Source organism: Danio rerio, chromosome 13 (genome assembly GCF_049306965.1).
Source record: "Danio rerio strain Tuebingen ecotype United States chromosome 13, GRCz12tu, whole genome shotgun sequence".
Lineage (NCBI taxonomy): Eukaryota > Metazoa > Chordata > Actinopteri > Cypriniformes > Danionidae > Danio > Danio rerio.
In genome coordinates this window covers 7,054,429-7,074,239 of record NC_133188.1, presented here as the reverse complement: position 1 = coordinate 7,074,239, position 19,811 = coordinate 7,054,429, and the positions used below count along the sequence as shown (strand labels likewise).

At 32.6% G+C, this 19,811-nt stretch overlaps 1 protein-coding gene across 1 annotated transcript in view; it reads right to left on the bottom strand.

Annotated features, from left to right (window-relative positions):
• LOC101885457 (CUB and sushi domain-containing protein 1) overlaps nt 1-19,811 on the bottom strand; it is a 219,117-nt gene that overhangs the window by 86,794 nt on the left and 112,512 nt on the right. The window contains exons 19-25 of the mRNA XM_073920566.1: nt 17,753-17,941; nt 13,744-13,921; nt 10,911-11,056; nt 8,077-8,157; nt 7,852-7,965; nt 5,287-5,475; nt 3,038-3,184 (exon numbers count right to left, since the gene is read on the bottom strand). Of these exons, the coding sequence (XP_073776667.1) occupies nt 3,038-3,184; nt 5,287-5,475; nt 7,852-7,965; nt 8,077-8,157; nt 10,911-11,056; nt 13,744-13,921; nt 17,753-17,941 (1,044 nt within the window). The remainder of the gene's footprint in view (nt 1-3,037; nt 3,185-5,286; nt 5,476-7,851; nt 7,966-8,076; nt 8,158-10,910; nt 11,057-13,743; nt 13,922-17,752; nt 17,942-19,811) is intronic.

Here is a 19,811-nt window from a genome sequence, read left to right as displayed (position 1 = left end):
GTATTGTTTCAGCCCTGTTGAGAACCTTGGGTCTATTCCCACACTCCTTGTTAACCCATTATTAGTTTATATTATGTTTATATGTTTATTATTTGTTCACCTGTTTGTTTGTCAATTATTATCCCTTTATAGCTCTCTCTTGTCTGCTGTCCTGTGCCAGTTCGTCATCGTATATCGACTTGTCAAGTCTGGTCTAGTCTTATCCAGCCCTGCCTTTCCTAGCCAGCCCAGTCCATGTTAGTTTTTGTCTTTTGTTAACGTTTTCACCCTCGGGTTTGTATTTGTTGCCTTTTTGTTTTATATTATAATCATTAAACCCATATTTTGTATTGAGTCCACCTGAGTCCTCGTCTTTCCCTGGAAACCTGATCTAATTAGCATAGTTAAGCCATTAAATGTCACTTTAAGCTGAATACTAGTACTGTATCTTGAAAAATATCTAGCAAAATATTATGAAATCAGTTATTAGAAATTAGTTATTAAAACTATTATGTTCAGAAATGAGTTGAAAAAATATTGCTGTTAAACAGAAATTTACAGGGGGGCTAATAATTCAGGAGGGCTAATAATTCAGACTTCAACTATATAAACATATATGGTTCAACTGAAGATTAAAAAAAAACACTGTCGGTTTCAAAAACTCAGTCACTCTGAGGGACATAATGGTTTCTTTTTCTGTTTGCTCTTGACGAAACGCAATAAACAGAAAGCATGTGGCAACACACTGAAATAATGTGCTTGCGCAGGGCACAGCATGTCAGAAAGATCAACTGAAATGAAGCGAGAAAGAAAGAAACCCTGACAGAGAGGCAGAGAAAGGGGAAGCGGGTGTAGAGATGCAGAGTAATCATGGCCACTGGCTTTGCGGCTCATATATATCATGTTTAGCCGGTGGAAATGTCGGTCAGAAGAATATGACACGGTAGTTATTCAGCAAAATTCATTACCGCATCTTTGACCTCTATTACAGCAGACTTGTCAATGGCTCCCTGAAGGTAGAATGTGTCTGGTTGTAACCTAATGGCAGTTAACTTATAAAAGGCTGACGTCTGAAATTATTGACTCATTTGGATCCAAAGCAACAACCCTAGAGGGCTGTAAGACTGGAATTAATCTGACACATATTATTACATGTGGAACAGGGGAATCAAGCACATGGAGTTAGCCTTTCATGCAAATATGCATAAACGAGTACACCCTATTTTAATTTTTTTTTTTTTTATCATTTTCTAAGCGAATATTTCCAATATATAAAAAAGGTTTATTAAACTGGTTTTGTCACCTAACACTATGTTAAGGATAACGATAAAAGATTTAAATTCAAAGGAGTTGTTACTTATTATTATTATTATTATTATTATTATTATTATTATTAATAATAATAATAATAATAACAAAATTTGATATTTTTTAGGTTTTATGGATTTTTTCCTGTTTAAATTTATCAAATGATGTTTAATAAAACAAGGATTGTTTCACAGTATTTCAAACACTTTTTTCTGGAGAAAGTCTTATTTACTTTATTTTGGCCAATTTTAAATAATAAAATTGAAAAAAAAAAACACTTAAAGGTCAATATTTTTAGCCCCTTTAAGCAATATTTTATCAATTGTCTACAGAACAAACCATCATTATCTCTTTTATGCATACAATCACACTGGTGTGATCAGCCTTGGCTGGTCCCTGAAGCATACAATCACACTGATGTGATTAGAAAGTCAGATTCTAATTTGGGGGTACTCTTTTTTGGGCTGTGATCTTTAGTTTTTTTGTTAGAATAGTTCTAGTTTTGGCTTTACTGCCCTGATCACCAGCGATCTAACATTTGCAGATTGCTGGAGAACTACAAATCTGTGACTGAACCGAACAACAACTCCCAGAAATCCTTGCATCAATGACTCCTGCCACAGCTGACAGCCACCTGGTCATCATTGAATGATTGCATGGACTATATATATTCACCCCATTTTCACACACTCTTTGCTGAGTCTTGATTCTGTTTAGAGCAGGGATGCCCAAACCTTTTCGTATGATGAAGCAAAAACCAAATATCATTAATAGTTGTGGGCTGAAGTTAAATGTACCAAAATATTTTACATTAAAGTTGCCATGGGTAATCTTCAAATTAATTTCAACTAATACTTCAACCTATTGCAATATAATAATAAACAATCACATTTGGAGTTCAATTTTGAATACACTGGTCAAGCAGAATCTGCCTATAGCTGCCAATGACAGTATGCACAGTACATTTTAAATTAAATCTGATTAAATAACACCATTTGAATTGAAACATTTAATTTCAGTTAGCTTAACGATACAACAAACAAATACAAGGTTCAATTAAATGTGAAATGACAATACAATCCCCATCATTCTTCCTTTAAGATGCGATGGTGAGCCAAATTAAAGGTTACCATGGGCCAACTTTAGCCCATGGGCCCAATTTCTGGTTTAGAGCACCACATAAGCGTTAACCTTGCCTTGCCTTCCTGTTGTTTTTACCTTTGCTTTGTTTTACTGTTTATGTTGTTTTGCTGCCTGGCCTGACCACTTGCCTGCTTTTAACTATGGATTTCCTGTATGCTCCTGTTTGCCCCTATTTTGACTGTTGCCTGCTTGATAATTCTTTGTAATAAACTGCACGTGGATCCACAACTCTATTGTCCCAGATCTGTCCCTGATAGATCCCAGATCTATACTGACTAATCTAACACAATCTGCACAAATATATTATTGCAAAGCATCCTGTGGAAAATATTTAAGTAAAAGAGAGGTCTGTGAGGAGTGTACTTATATGCTGAGCACTGTATATGCTTGTTCAGGATTTACAAACTATATACCAGATTCCTTTATTACACAAGTGTTGCTGATTTATTTTTCACTAAAGCATTAATATTTTTTTTCATCTCCATGTTTGATCAGAATTACTACACAGTACTTCTGGATGCATTAAATGCAAAATATAATAGTATGTCATATATGTGCAAAATGCCTAACCACATGCAATATACATATAAAAGTATACAAAACAAACCTGTGTAGCGTATTTTGAAGCCTTTCTTGCTGGTTGCATGATCGGTTGACCATCTGAGGTAAAGCTGGTTTGTTTTGCTAGTGAAGTTCAGTTGTGTGGAGTGGTTCCCACTCAGAGCTACCAACAACGGACTCTGTCCAGATGGCCCTGATGAATAAAAGATTACACAAACAACAAGAAAAGCTAAATATTGCAAACCGCGGATCTGTTAAGAAGGACAGAATGTCATAGCATCGGGATTCTCAAACTTTTTTATCCAAGTGCCTGATCCGATCAAATCAAGTTTAACCTAGTTGCCACTACAGATCACATTACACTTTCTGTTACACTTGAAAATATAAGAAAATGCTTAAAAATACAAACTACAGTAATAAAAATCCCTTAGATTTAGATTTACAACCTCAAATCAAAAAAAGGCAAATAAAAAAATAGTGATTTCTAAATGTACTTCGCCTTTATTGTCATGGTTATTACTTAAAAAGTGCCTACACATTTCGGCAAACAGCTGCCTTAGGTAACTGATGAATCCATTACTTAAAGACTAGGGCTGTAACAATACGAGATATGTAACCGAAATCGCGACACTCAGATCTACGATCCTGTGTCGTGGTGTGATAAGGGGGAATCGCGACATACCCGGTGACTACCTTTCCAATAACGTCACGCGTGCCTGCAAAAGTTGAGCTAGTTAAAGAAGAACGTAAGGAAACTTTTTTTTTTTTTGCTTGACATTACGAGCACTGCTCCGTTTAAGCCCTTGCAATATGCGTTTAGCTGGAAGAGCTTGCGCGGAGCTCTTAGTAAGGGACCGTCTGAATATGTCAGGAATATCGAAAACAAAACCAACTTAACCCCGCTTGACAACAGACAACGGCAGAAATATTGCCAATGCTGTCGAAGCGGCCGGATTTTCACCGCATATACGATGCTTTGCCCCACTGTTAATGTGGCTGCGCAGAGAAAGATGGGCGTTCACCAGATGTCCCGACTCCCCGGCAGAGTAAGAAAAGTTGTCACGTTTTTTTGACTGCAATGTTGACATGATGGTGTTTCTGAAGAAGAATTTTCAGCTCCCTTAAATCAAACGAGTTTGGTTTTCTTGAGAGAAATAAGTTGTTTATTTGTTTAATGCTTACTTGATTTGTGGTTTGCAGCACAGGCATTAAGCCTCAGTTACCTCAGTGTAAAACAGTAGCCATTTAAATTACTTTTTCAATGTGAGAGAACTTGATTGAAAAAGAATTTTCAACATCCTTGAATCATCTCCACAATGGAGTTTAGTTCTGTTTGGTTTTTCAACAGTATTTTGTTACAAAGAAAACAGAAGTGTTATAGCTTTGGCTATTTATGTATTTACATATGGCTATTTATATTGTTAATAATTTGCAATGCTAATATTGTTCTTTGATGTTCAGTTTATAAAGATTTTTCGGTCCCACTTTATATTAAGTGGCCTTAACTAATATGTACTTACACAGGAGTTAATAGTTTGTTACAATGTACTTATTGTGTAAATACATGTATTTACTGTGTACTTATGCTTGATTAAATACCTGCATGTAATTACATCTGTAAATAACTTTTGTAATTACATTTGTAAATACACTGTTGACCATCCCTTACACCTTAACCCACCCTAAAACCTACCCATACCACCTAACCTGTCCATAACCCAACCTCTATCCCAACTCAAAAGCACCACAAGTGTTCTCAAATACATTATAAACACAGTAGGTACATTGTATTTATTTTTTGATGTAAATACATAGTAGTTAAGGACACAACATAAAGTGGGATCGATTTTTCAATTGATATTTAATAAAAAATATAGTTTTAAAAATCTTTTTCTCCCCCCTCCCACGAAAAAAAATCGTGATACGAACTGAATCGTGGGTCAAAAATCATGATACGAATCGAACCGTGGGTTTGGTGTATCGTTACAGCCCTACTAAAGACCAACGACACATTATTTAAGCTACCCCTGAGCACTTTTTTGTTTTGATTTTGGATTTTTACTTAGCACTTATAAAGTATGATCTTATTTTACATCCCTAATCCTACCCAGCAACTAAACCCAACTACTAATCAACTATTAATAAACAGCTAATTAGTAGTTTATTGTGCTAAAAGTCTAAGTTAATAGTTTGTTAATAGTGTGAATTGTACTTTAAAATAAAGTGTGACCCCCCCCCAAAAAAAGTTTTTGCTTGGCATTTTAATAATGTAACAATGTAATAATAAAAGTTTACCATCAAAAATCTCCAGTTCGTCAAACTGCTTCTCGCTCTGGAACATTTCCACATAAATGGAGATGGTGAAGGCAGGCTGCACTCTGATGATCCAAGAGCAGGTCTGGGAGTTGGGGTAGTTTTTTGGGAATCCCGGGCTCAGGATCACACCAGAGGAGGCAGACCGTTCTTCATTTGCAGGGCACTGAGCTGAAGAGAACCGACAAAAAACATCTGAGGTCATTTGAGTTATTACAAATCACAATGTGGTTACCCTACAAACAAAGCATTAGCTGTAAGCCCTGGAGTATTCCAGTAAAGTCTAAAAAAACTTTCTCTAACATGCACTACTTCTGGATTCACCTCAGGGCCCGCGAGCCTCGGTTTGAGGAAGCAACAAAGTGAGCTGAAGCTTTCTGTTAATCCGCCTTGTGGGCGGGAGGGTGGAGGAAACAAACCAGAAGAACTATTGCTTCTTCATGGCATTGTACAAAAAGTACAGACAAGCCAAACGGCTCAGATTTACAACTGAAAGCTTTGCTGAGGATAACTGGAACGCTTTCTTTTTTCCACCCTTGCTCCCAAGACAGCTGTCGGCTACTGTCTGTTTGTTTCCACAGACAACAAAGCAATGTTGCCTATGGGGCATATGGTGTCACTTTTTTATGGATTGCATTATTACAAGCTTTGATTAGAGGGGAAATACTAATGATTCAGCATTTTTCATCATTTCAGATCCCCCATTTTAAGCTATTCACATGAAGTTTGTGCTTTTGGTTGTGTTTTGTAATCCGTATTATGTAACAGGCTGATTAATATAGTGCTTTATTGTAAAATGATTCCCAAAGGGGGGATTTTTAAGGCAAGTTTAAGGGTTTTATGCTGATTCAGAGTCACTTAATTAAACTCGGCTCATTCTAATTCTGGTGCTGGTCAAAGATTAATCGTGAATTAAACTTTGTTTTGACTTAATGTGTGTGTGTGTGTGTGTGTGTGTGTGTGTATGTGTTTTATATATTTATTATGTAGATGTGATACAAACATAAATAGTTGAAGTAAGAATTATTAGCCCTCCTGAATTATTAGCCCACTGTATATTTTTTCCCAATTTCAGTTTTTTTCCAAACAGAAAGAATTTTTTAACACACTTCTAAACATAATAATAACTCAATTCTAATAACTGATTCCTTTAATCTTTGCCATGATGACAATACATAATATTCGACTAGATATTTTTCAGAATACTAATATTCAGCTTAAGATCCAAATAAAGGCATAACAGGTTAATTTGGCAAGCATAGGGAAATTAGGCAAAACATTGTGTAGACGTGGTTATTCTATGGACAATCAAAAAATAAATAAATAAATAAATAAATACATAAATAAATAAATAAAATAACAATAATAATAATAATAATAAATATAATAATTATATACAGTTGAAATCAGTATTATTAGCCCCCCTTTGATTTTTTTTTTCTTTTTTAAATATTTCCCAAATGATGTTTAACACAGCAAGGAAATTTTCATAGTACGTCTGATAATATTTTTTCTTCTGGAAAAAATCTCATTTGTGTTATTTCGGCTAAAATAAAAGGAGTTTTTAATTTTTAAAAACCATTTAAGGTCAAAATTATTAGCCCCTTTAACTTATTTTTTTTCGACAGTTTACAGAACAAACCATCATTATCCAATAACTTGCCTAATTGCCCTAACCTGCCTAGTTAACCTAATTAACCAAGTTAAGCCTTTAAATGTCACTGTAAGCTGTATAGAAGTGTCTTGAAAAATATCTAGTCATATATTATTAACTGTCATCATGGCAAAGATGAAATAAATCAGTTATTAGAAATGAGTTATTAAAACTATTATGTTTAGAAATGTGTTGAAAAAAACTGTTAAAAAGAAATTGGGAAAAAATAAACAGGGGGGCTAATAATTCAGGGGGGTAATATTTCTGACTTCAACTGTAATACAGTATATACATACACTATTAAGTTTTATATTTATTATTTATATTTATTATTAACATTAATAATATCAATAGGGTATATGCCGAGCTAGTGCTGTTCCCATGCTGATACACTTCCGGTGACCTGTTATTGTGAACTTTTTTCCATTTTATACGGTTCCTTCTACAGCATCGATGTTGTAATGTCATTAAAATACATTCAGTTAAATAAAATGTAGCATTTATTTAGTTGCTCAAGCATAAAACGAGACAAAAAGCTGTTTACTCGCACGCCCCCGTCAGAATCGGCAAGCTAACGCAGAAGCTCCATTGAATATACTGGGGTAAAATAAATGCTCATATTATAAAGATATGGCGGGGGAAATGTAATTTAATGCAGTGCTTATTGTACAATCTGAGACCCACTTTAAATCGGATATCACTCAGCCAGTGGAGATCGCTGATTTTTAAAGAAAACAGACCTTAAACGCACCGGATTTTGCATTGGCATTCAATTTGCCGGAAGCGCTTAACCCAGGTTACTGGCGAATTAAAAGGCCTATTAGCATGCTTCGGCATATACCCTATAACAAAAACATATTTTGACAGATTTTGTGCATCTTTTCTTTACTGACCTTCACAAGCTGGTGTTGGGCCCTCAAACTGCAGATGAGAGTTCAGCTTACAGGTGACCTCATCGCTGCCGATCAATGTAAATCCAGGAAAGCATCGATACTTCACAATATCACCTACACGCAATAGTAAAGCAGCACAAAGAATAAAACATGCTTCAACATTTTTTTCTTTAGTTTTATTTTTATAATATCATGTCTTCGATATTGTTGCAAAAAGTACCATACCGATTTCATAGTCCTGGTCTTCAAATAATATCTCTGCTTGCTCAACCACAGGGGGAGGAGGGCATTTCTTCAGCCTATAAGCTATCGAAATATTTTGCATTTTACACTCACTTTTATAAGCATGACACAATCCAAAATATCAATTACATTTAAACAACATATGACAATATTGTTCAATATATTAACATACTGAGAACCTTGTCAGGAATAAAAGTCAAGTATTTTAGGATACCACTCTAAGCAAAACGTTAAATTCCTTGACTTATCCCTAACTTCCCCTACAAAAGTCAAATTTTCCAAGACCTACAATAAACCTGATTAAGCAATTCTGCGATCACTGAATTAAATTCAAAATCAAGTAAATGTAGAGGAAACTACTTTTTTTTTTTTTTTTGTATTGCCGCATACAGTATTTTGAGTATGTACACGCATAGAAAGTGCTCAACTGATGCGTGATGCATTGAGTTGACATAGAGACTGTGCTTTTTCTTAGGTGTGTGACACTCTAGACACATACTGTGACAGTATTGCACAGTGCATTCAGCCAAAGCCTATTTAAACAAGGCTACGTTTATTGAATCCATCACTAAAATAAAAAAATCTAAAAACTATAACATGATTTTTCTAACGCTGATGTTGAAGAGATTTGACCACTTTGTTTGTTTAGCAAATATGATTCAGTAGGTTTTATATGGTTAAGGGATGAACTCTAATTCTCTTTGTTTCTATTAGTTTTTACTTTATATCAATTGTGACAACCATTAGTAATTGAGGTAAAAAGTAACAAACAAATATGATGTATAAATGTGTGTTTTCACAGCAAAATAACACATGGAATGCTGCACATATTACTGCTTGTTTTGAAAAAGGTCACCACAAAATCAGTCACTTTAGGCTGCGATAATAGGAAATATGTTCCTGGTTTTGCACTGAGCAGACAAAAAATAAAACAGCCACATAGAGTATTTTAGTCGGTACACCCTGGTGACTGCATTTGATTACTTTTGATAAGTGGAAAGTGGATAAAATCGAAGTGAAACACTATACAAGCCAAAAAATATACATAATAATAAAAAATAATATATATATAAATAATTTTTTTTTGCTTAATCAAATAATTAATTTATTTATACAACAGTTCTGTCTGGTTCTCGAATCTGATTGGCCGATAGCCACCCGATATTCTGCAATAACAGCACTCTTACAGCCTCCTCAACCTTGTGTATTACTGCGTCCATATAGTGTGACAGCAGATGAATAACTGCACTACAGTTTTACAAATATTGCAGCTGTTGGACACCATAATATACTTTTAAGGCTTTTTAAGGCGAGAATGTAGTTGTTAAGATTGCAAGTATGCAGTTTATTGATAAGGATAGGGGCTAATTTAAATATTTATAATTTCGGAGATACAGCGTGCCTGCATCAATCAGCCTGTCATATTGAGCAAAGCAAAGAGGGTTGACTGTCCACCACAAGATGGCGACATAGACTTTAAAATACGTCCTTAGGTGAGAATAACTTGGCATAAATTTCGTCTACAGCTGATCAATTCATTATAGAACAGGTAAGTGACATTTTAAGTCGATCTCTCTCTTTTGTATGTAGTAGTGCTGTATTTATACCATAGTAATCTGGTAGTGTTTGCTTTTCTTTGACTTTTTCAGGGTTAATTATTGTGATTTCCCAAATGCAACAGAGAACTACTGGGAAATCTTTGGACACTGATTGCATTTTAATACCATTCAGACTTATAATCTTCAAATGTCAGCAAAATCACCTGTTTTGTCATCACTTTAGACATTACACTATAGCTCTAAAGTGATTTTGGTGAATAAGCAAAAGTTTCTGCTGTTCTGACGACAGCTTCAGATATAAATGAACGGAGGAAGAAAGTAGTTCCTCATACAAAGATTTTTGAGACTCTCCGAGTTTGATTTACTTTTTATATATTATGTCGTCAAACTGTTGTATAAACACAATATCACACTCGTAGCAGTGCGATATTGCTGTATATCATCACTTGTGGGTCACTAAGACACTGCCTGTGGCCTCAAGCCAACGTACGGCTCCCACCAATGCCAATATACAACCATATCGAACTGTAACTCTTGTGATATTGCTCATATACATATAAACACAACATGCAAAAAGCAAAGTAGTCTGCAAATAGAGTAAGCATATAAACATTTCTTATTTTGCTTACCCCACATGGCTCATTGTTTTGCTTGTTTTAAGGAAAAGGCTTGCTTCATTTTGACATATTATATATTATTTATGAAAACAAGACACTAAAAACAAGACAAAAAAAATCTAAATAGGAAAAACTTATTTTGCAGTGAACATAAAATGATATGATAAAAACATATATCCATGAGTAGGAAGTACATTTTTAAATTACAAACAAAATTCTCCATGAATTTAAAAAACAATAAATAAAACTCTATGACTTTCAATGTCTGGAATAGACCTTTTAAAATTCCAGGATGTTCCAGAAATTCCATAGGAACCCTGGACTTTAAACCCCCCATCTCTAACCAGATTTGTTCTAGAAGGAAAGTTGGAGGTTTAGATGAAAGTGTGTTCAATTTCCCTGTGCTCTTCAACACATCCCTGCATGCTGACACTGATATCAAAGAGGCCAAAGGAAGCTTCTATTTTTGACTCTTCTAATCTCCAGAAATAATGTGATGTCATCAGAAGCAGCAGTCATGCCTCCGTGGTGTATGGAAAAAAACAAGCTGAATCCCATGTTTCAAATACATTTCGAGCAGCACTTTGCGGTATGCACAGCACTTCAGTGGCAACATTTTTTATTTGATGGAGAAACTAACCATGGAAATTGAGGACAAAGAATCCACTTGTCGAGAAGTCGCTGTGGAACTTGATAAGAACCTGATTGAAAGTGCTGTAGGCTGACTCGAGGGCTGTGTTGCCACTGAAAATCCCCAGCTGTGGGTAGCTTTGCTCTGGGCCGTCCCTGGAAGAAGGAGAAAATGCTTTGAAATTACATTACAACCTGTGATCCTGCCATTAAACTGCAAAATAATACCTCAAAGCTCTGACTAGTTTGAGAAAACCGATTCACCTCCGAATGTACAGTGAGAAACTGCTGACTTTTGAATAAAGGGATTGCATTACAGACTAGCTTGGACCAGAAATGATGACTTAACAGACTAGCCGTAATTTTTAATGGCTTTTGATAATTAATGGCCGATACTCTTGAGTTGTGTATTCCCACATTGTTTTTCACCAACTATTGTACTGTTTCAGAATATTCATTGGAATTTATGATTATTGCATGATTATTACATGTTCTGCTATGATTATAATATACAGAAAACCAGTGTAGGGGAAACTACTTGAAGAATGTGATGAGCTAAGCTATTAGCTACTCTACTTAAAATGTAGCTGGACTACACTAAAAGCTAGCCTCTGGGAAATGTAGCAAGCTGAGCTAAAAGCTACTTGGCAAAAAGTAGCTTAGCTACATTAAGCTATTTTTGGAGTTTTTATTTTTTAATTTGAAGCAACTTCAATCCAAGTCAATCATATCTTAGTGATCAATAAAACTGTCAATGAAACATATGGATAATAGTTAATCTACTTACTGCAATTAATATGCTGTACTAAACAGAAACAAATTATAGTATATAACAGCAAACACAAAAAAATCCAACAAAACCAGGTGTTACACATTTAAAATTCTATAATTTATAGTAAAGAGAAATATTTAGGAATATTAAGGAATAAGCATTAATAAGCAGGGATATTTAGAAATAAGCATTATATTGTATGTATATTTACTTTTCATTAATAAATTACACTACATAATGGAGTATCATTAGTAACTATCATGAACTAACAGTAATTATCATAGTATACTTTAGCTTTTACTACAGTAAACTATATATATATATATATATATATATATATATATATATATATATATATATATATATATATATATATATATATATATAGTTAAAGTCAGAATTATTAAGCCCCCTTTGAAATTGTTTCATTTTTTAAATATTTACAAATTATGAAATTTTCACAGTATGTTGAATTCTGTTTTTTTCCTTTGGAGAAATGTTTAGAAATGTGCTGAAAACATCTCTCCGTTAAACAGACATTTGGGAAAAATAAACAGGGGGTTAATAATTCTATATATTATAATTATTTTATTTATTTTTTTATTATTATTATTTTTTTATATAAAAGTACCAAGTACTACAACAAATCTTAATACTTTACTATTGAGTTGTTCAAAATCATTATAGTACTTACTATAAATTACAAAAGTTTGTTGATAACCACCGTAAAACAGGAAGAAGAAATCTTCATTGTCCCCATCATATGGATTTACTTTCACCAGCTTCACAGCTCCGTGAATGTTGGTGCCGTTACTTAATGATCCGCGATCAGTAAATGTAGCGTCTGTGGAGGCTACTGCGCTACTTGACAAAACAAATAGCTTTGCTAACAAAAATCTATTTGATTTAAAAAGTAGCGATGCTACCAATATGCTATTGAGAAATGTATTTAAGCTAGTAGCAATGCTACAGCCCAACACTGCAGAAAACAAATTTACATGTTTTTGTTTCTGTTACTTTGGTAAAACAATGAAATTGTACAACAACAACAATAATAATAATAATAATAATAATAATAATAATAATAATAATAATAATAATAATAATAATAATAATGATAATAACAACAACAACAACAGTAATAATAATAATAATAATAATAATAATACTGCTACTACTACTACTAAGACTACTACTACTACTACTACTACTACTACTACTACTACTACTAAAAATAATAATAATAATAATAATAATAATAATAATAACAATAATTATGATTATTATTAAATATAATTAGTATATATAATAATTCGGATCGTTTTCATGAAACGTATAGTGTTATGGTTTAGTAACTGTACTTACTAGTAACTATAATTACTATATTATAGAAAGTCTGCTTTACAAAATAACAACAACTACAACAATATTAAAACAAATAAAAATACAAATACAAATAAATATTGATAATAAAACAACAACAACAACAATTTATAAGAAATAATATATAATACATCAATAAACAAACAAATAAAAATAAATGAATAATAATACAATAAAATAAAACAATAAAAATAATAACAACAACAACAACAACAACAGCAATAATATTAATTCCAAATAAAAAAGACTGCATTACAAAATAATAACAGCAATAATTTTAACAACAACAAAAACAAAAAAAAACATAAATAATTAAATAATTAATATAGTAAATGATATATAATACTAAGTAAATAAATAATAAAAAAAATATAAATAAAAATATAAATAAATAAATAAATAAATAACTACCAAAACAAAATAATAAAATAAAATGAATAAAAACAGATTGTTTTTTGTATCACTTTTTTTTTCTTTTTTAAAATGAGAATCACCACCGTTCGTAATACACACAGTGACTAGAGACGACAGATATTGGTACACAAAGCGGAGCTCAATTTGCATAATGATTTGTTTGACATATGACAACATCAAGAGCTTCAGTCTAGTCTGCGAGATTAAATAATTGCCTTGTCCTCCTCTCGGCCTGCTATTTGCCAAACGACTCATTAAATGGAGTTGTGCTCACCAGACCGCGATATAGTCCGTCACGGGCTCGGTTTGGAGAAGGGTGAAGTTGATGTAAACCCCGTGACCATGGGGCACGCTGATGAGCCAAGTACAGTCCTGAGAGTCTGGGTACTCATTTGGGTACCCTGGAGAAAAAATGGTGCCGTTTGGAGCTGTAACGTTGTAGCCACAGGGAGCTGTGCCGGAGAAAAACATTATTCAACCATGGGCTGCAATGGTAATCTATCTTTCTAGAGTGAAAGCTGATATTAAGCAACAGGGAGTGCACTAAAATCAGTATGTTAAGGAAATAAATCATACAGAACTGAAAAGTTTGACATTATTTACTCAAACACTGTGTAGAAAGCTGTATGACTTTATGGGACTATTTTTTAGATAACACTTTATAATAACTGCATGCTATGAACCATTTATTAAGCATTAGCAAATAGTTAACTCGTCTTTTGTTAAGCATTAACTCTACATTAATAGATATTAGTAAGCAGTTTATTATACTATACATGTAATATACAAAAGTACATTTACAATACTATCATAGATGTAATTACAATGTTAAAACAATGAGGTAATTACAATGTTGTTACATAGTAATTACATCCAAAATAAACGTTTGTAATTACATGTCTGCTGCGTATAGTTACGTAAACAAACACAAACACTAAAAACATTTAAGTTTATAAAACATAACTTGGATGTAACTACAATGTATTACAATTTAATTACAATGCAGTAATTACAATGTTGTTATGTAGTAACTACATTGTTATTACATACAATATAAAAGTTTTATATATTATATTTTATATAAAAGTTTTATATTATTTATAAATAATATATTTGATGTAACTACAATGTAATGACAATGTTATAATAATGTAGTAAATACAATGTAATAGTTTAGTGATTACATAGTTACTACGTAGTGACTACATTGTTTATTAAGTAGTAATTACAATGTTACTAAATAGTAAATACAAAGTTGTTACATTGTATTTACATCCAAAAATAAAAGTTTGTAATGAAATGTCTACTGTGTTTATTTATATAAATACTGTTTTAAAATGTTTAAGTTTATCAATACTGTATTAGATGTAACTGTAATACAATCGCAATGTAAATATAATGACATAGTAATTAAGTTTGTAAATACATGCACACTGTGTAAATTTATGTATACAAGTATAGATAACCAAATATTGTACATTCAATATATAAAGTAACATTTTCATTTATAAGTATTATATTCTATTTAACTACAATGTAATTACAATGTTATAGCAATGTAAGATTTACAAGGTAATTATATTGTAATTACATCCAAAATAAAAGTTTGTAGTTACCTAATGCGTATATTTACATATACATACACAAACTGTTTTAAAATATTTAATTTTATAAACAATGTCTAGGATGTAATTACAATGTTAAATCAATGAAGTAATTACAATGTTATTACAGCGTTATTACATTATTATAACATAGTAATTACAATGTTATTACAGCGTTAATACGTTGTTATTACATAGAAATTACAATGTTATTACAGTGATTACAATGTTTTTACACTGTAACTACATCTAAAATAAAAGTTTGTAATTACATATCTAATGCGTATATTCACGTTTACATACACAAATACTGTTTTAAAACATTTAAGTTTATAAATATTATCTTGGATGCAACTACAATGTAATTACAATGTTATAGCAATATAGGAATTACAATGTTATTATGTAATTACATCCAAAATAAAAGTTTGTAATTACATGTCTAATGCGTATATTTACATATGCATACACAAACTGTTTTAAAATATTTAATTTTATAAATATTATCTATGATGTAATTACAATGTTAAAACAATGAAGTATTTACAACATTTTTACAGTGTTATTACATTGTTATAACATAGTAATTAACAATGTATAATAACAATGTAGTGAACACGGTGTTATTACATAATACAATGGTTTTTGAATTGTTATTACATAGTGATCGCAATGTTATTATATTGTAATTACATAAATACTGCTTTAAAACATTTAGGTTTATAAATATTATCTTGGATGTAACTACAACCTATATACAATGTTATAACATTGTAGTATCTACAATGTAATAATGTAGTAAGTGCATTGTCATTACGTAGTATCTACAATGCTATTAAATTGTAATTACATCCAAAATAAAGTGTGTGTTAATACAGGCCTGCACCGTATAGTTATGTATACACACAAATACTGTTTTGAAATGTTTTTTTAACAATGTTATCTTGGATGTAACTGCAATGTAACTACAATGTTATAACAGTATATTAACTACAATGTAATAATCTAGTAATTACATTATTAATACGTAGTAACTACAATGCTTTTAAATTGTAATTACATCCTAAATAAAAGTTTGTATTTTCATGTCTAATGCGTATATTTACGTATACAAACAAATGCTGTTTTAAAACGTTTACGTTTATAAATAATATCTTAGATGTAATTACAATGCAATTATATTGTAATGATATAGTAATTGACTTTGTGATTACAAGTGCACTGTGTAAATTTACGTATACAACTATAAATAACCAAATATTGTACATGCAATATACAAAGAAACATTTACATTTATAAATATTATTTTGGATGAAACTACAATGGTATAACAATGTAGGAACTACAATGTTATTATATAGCAGTTACATCCAAAATAGAAGTTTGTAATTACAAATCTAATGCATATTTTTACGTATACATAATTACTGCTTTAAAACATTTGTTCATAAACATTATCTTGGATGTAACTGCAATGTAGGTACAATGTTATAACAATGTAGTAATTACAATGTTTTTACGGAGTAATTACAATGTTATCACATAGTAATTACAATGTTATTACGTAGTAATTACAATGTTTTTACATTGTTACTACATAGTAACTACAATGTTACTACATTAAAATTACATCCAAAATAAAAAATGTAATTACATGTCTGCTGCGTATATTAATCTAAACATTGTTTTAAAACATTTAATTTAATAAATAGTATCTTGGATGTAACTACAATGTAATGACATTAACTACAATGTAATGACGCAGTAGTTGCACACAGGACAAGTTTGTAATTACATATTAAATATCAGATTTAATCGCGTTATAACAATGTAATTACAAAGTCAGTGCTTAATGATTGTATTATCGTACTTTCCTAATTATTACATTTGAGTATTGAATTATTAACAAACCGTTTATTTAAGAGTAGTTACTAGTTTTTAAGAACATTCAGATATAATAAGTAAACTATTAAAAACAACATTATTATTCAGGCACATAGTAATAGTTACTCTGTATGTTAATAAAAGCTTCATTACCACAACTTACTAAAGTTTTGAGAGCTAATCTAAAATGAGGATTATTCATGCTTTGTAATCCCTTATAGATGGCACTTAAAGGTGAGAATAACACTCCTAATCCTGCTGGAAAGACATTGATAGAAGATACTGACACAAAGTTTACAACATAATAACATAGTAACAATAAAAAGAAAAGACAAAAGACAAAAAAAAAAAAAAAGCCTTTGCAGTTCAGATTCCCTGTGAACGGAGGCCTTGGAGGAACAAGTTGAGCGACTGATCGATAAGAGACAGGTCGGTTTTCACACTACACTACCCACACTAATCATCAAGGCTACAATTTAGAACAGCTCCCAGTAGCTCATGTCTCCACTGTTCAGGACTTCAAAGTCTGTTTTAAAGACGGTTTAAAAACACAAAGGCGTTTATTGAACTAGTAATACAAAGTAGTAACACTTTAGTTAAAGAGCATAGTTAAAGAGGCGTTTGGGAGAGTGCTGATAATACTTTTTTCGTCTCAAAAAGTCTTTTTTTTTCCCTGTCTTAAAGCGTGGGGTTAAAAATAACAGTTGCAAAACAACTTAGAAAACTTAAAGGAATGTACACACAGGGACAGAAGGAAAAAGAACACATTTGTTCACTTTCTTCCCTTCCCTTTACCTTCGCAGCGAGGAAAGGGGTGGTTCCACTTCCTGTTGATTCCGTGCTGGCATGTTAGCACAGGATGGCCCACCAACACGTATCCAGGGAAGCATTCGAATGTTATGGATTGGCCTGCGTTGAAATCGCTGTTGATGATGTATCCATTGTGGAATGGGTATGGGTCTTGACAGTTTTGCAATTCATATGCTAAAATAAAATTAAAAAACAAAGTCAACATAAAAATTGAACATATGAATTTCTGAAGTATGATATTTACTTGTGAGATTAAAATAACTGAAAGGGTTACTTTCATCATAGCTGGTGCAAAATTAGCTAACATTCTGCCACTTCGGTCTTGTTAATTTTTGTTTTGCTGGCAGAGTCCAGACACTAGTCCTGTCTTGTCTAATATGTTGTGCTCATCTTGAGCTTTCTCAGGTCGAGCACTGATATTTCCTGTCATTTTCTGCCTTCGCCTTTTATATGAGCGTGAGGTCGTGTCGAGGTTCGGACGTCATCAAGATGTGCGCTCTCGTCCTGGTGTTTATGTTTGTTTTGTTCCTGCCATGCTGTTTTATTCTCAGCGCCTCAGTGCCTAGTTGGTTTTGGTTTCCGCTGAGATTGGAACATGCACATCGAATGTGTGAGTACATGTTAAGTATTTTCATTTATCATTATTATTTCTTACGCTAAGTCTTCTGTAGGGGTTGTGTAAAGCACATGACCTGGTGTTTACATTGTGGCCGTGTGTATTAGTGTTGTGTTACATGTGAACACGTGGCTCTCTCAATGGCTGTGTGTTCTAATCCTAGTAGAGCACATGGCTTGTGTTGCTTTTTGCGTCATGTGCTCTCCAGTATATAGTCTAGTCCCACCCTCCTTGATAAGTGAAGAGAGAAAGAGGACCCATAAGAAGCTGATTTTAAGATCATTATGCTAGACAAAGATGGAATATCTGAATTGTGAGTAAACATTCATTGATTCGTTTTCTTTTATCAAAGATAAAAACTTTTTCCACATTTTATTTATGTTACAGCCTTATTCCAAAATGGATTAAATTCATTCATTTTCCTCAAAATTTCCTCAACCATCTGTGCAGCAATCCACCAATCAGGCCTGTATGGTAGAGTGGCCAGACGGAAGCCACTCCCTGCCTGGAATTTGCCAAGATGCATCTAAAAATCAAAATTCTCTGGTCTGATGAGACTAAAATTAAACTCTTTAGAGTGAATGCCAGGCGGTGGTGGCAGCATCATGCTGTGGGGATGTTTCTCAGCAGCAGGAACTAGACTAGTCAGGATAGAGAGTAAGATGATTGCAGCAATATACAGAGACATCCTGAATGAAAACCTGCTTCAGAGTGCTCTTGACCTCAGACTGTGGAGACATTTCATCTTCCAGCAGGACAATGACCCACAGCACACCGCCAAATTATCAATGGAGTGGCTTCACAACAACTCTGCGAATGTCCTTGAGTGGCCCAGCCAGAGCCCAGACCTATATCCTATTGAACATCTCTGGAGAGATCTGAAAATGGCTGTACACCGTCGCTTCCCATCCAACCTGATAGAGCTCGAGAGGTACTGGGAAGAGGAATGGGCAACAATTCCCAAAGACAGGTGTGCCAAGCTTGTGGCATCATATTCAAAAAGACTTGAGGCTGTAATTGCTGCCAAAGTGCATCAACAAAGGCTGTGAATACTGATGTACATGTGATTTTTTTTAGGTTTTTTTATTTGTAATAAATTTGCAACAATTTCTAAAAATCTTTTTTCACATCGTTATTATGTGGTATTGTGTGTAGAGTTTTGAGAAAATAAATGAATTTAATCCATTTTGGAATAAAGCCGTAACACAAACAATTGTGGAAATAGTGCAGCGTTATAAATACTTTCCGGATGCACTATGTATGTAGGCCTATGTAGGTGAACAACCTAACAAATACATCAATCAATAAATCAATTAAATAATTAATTAATTAATTAAAGTAAAATAACACACTGAATTAAATGTTAAATATTTTAAATGGAAGGACAAACAAAATCTGTAAATCCTAAATCAACATTTTTTTTAATAC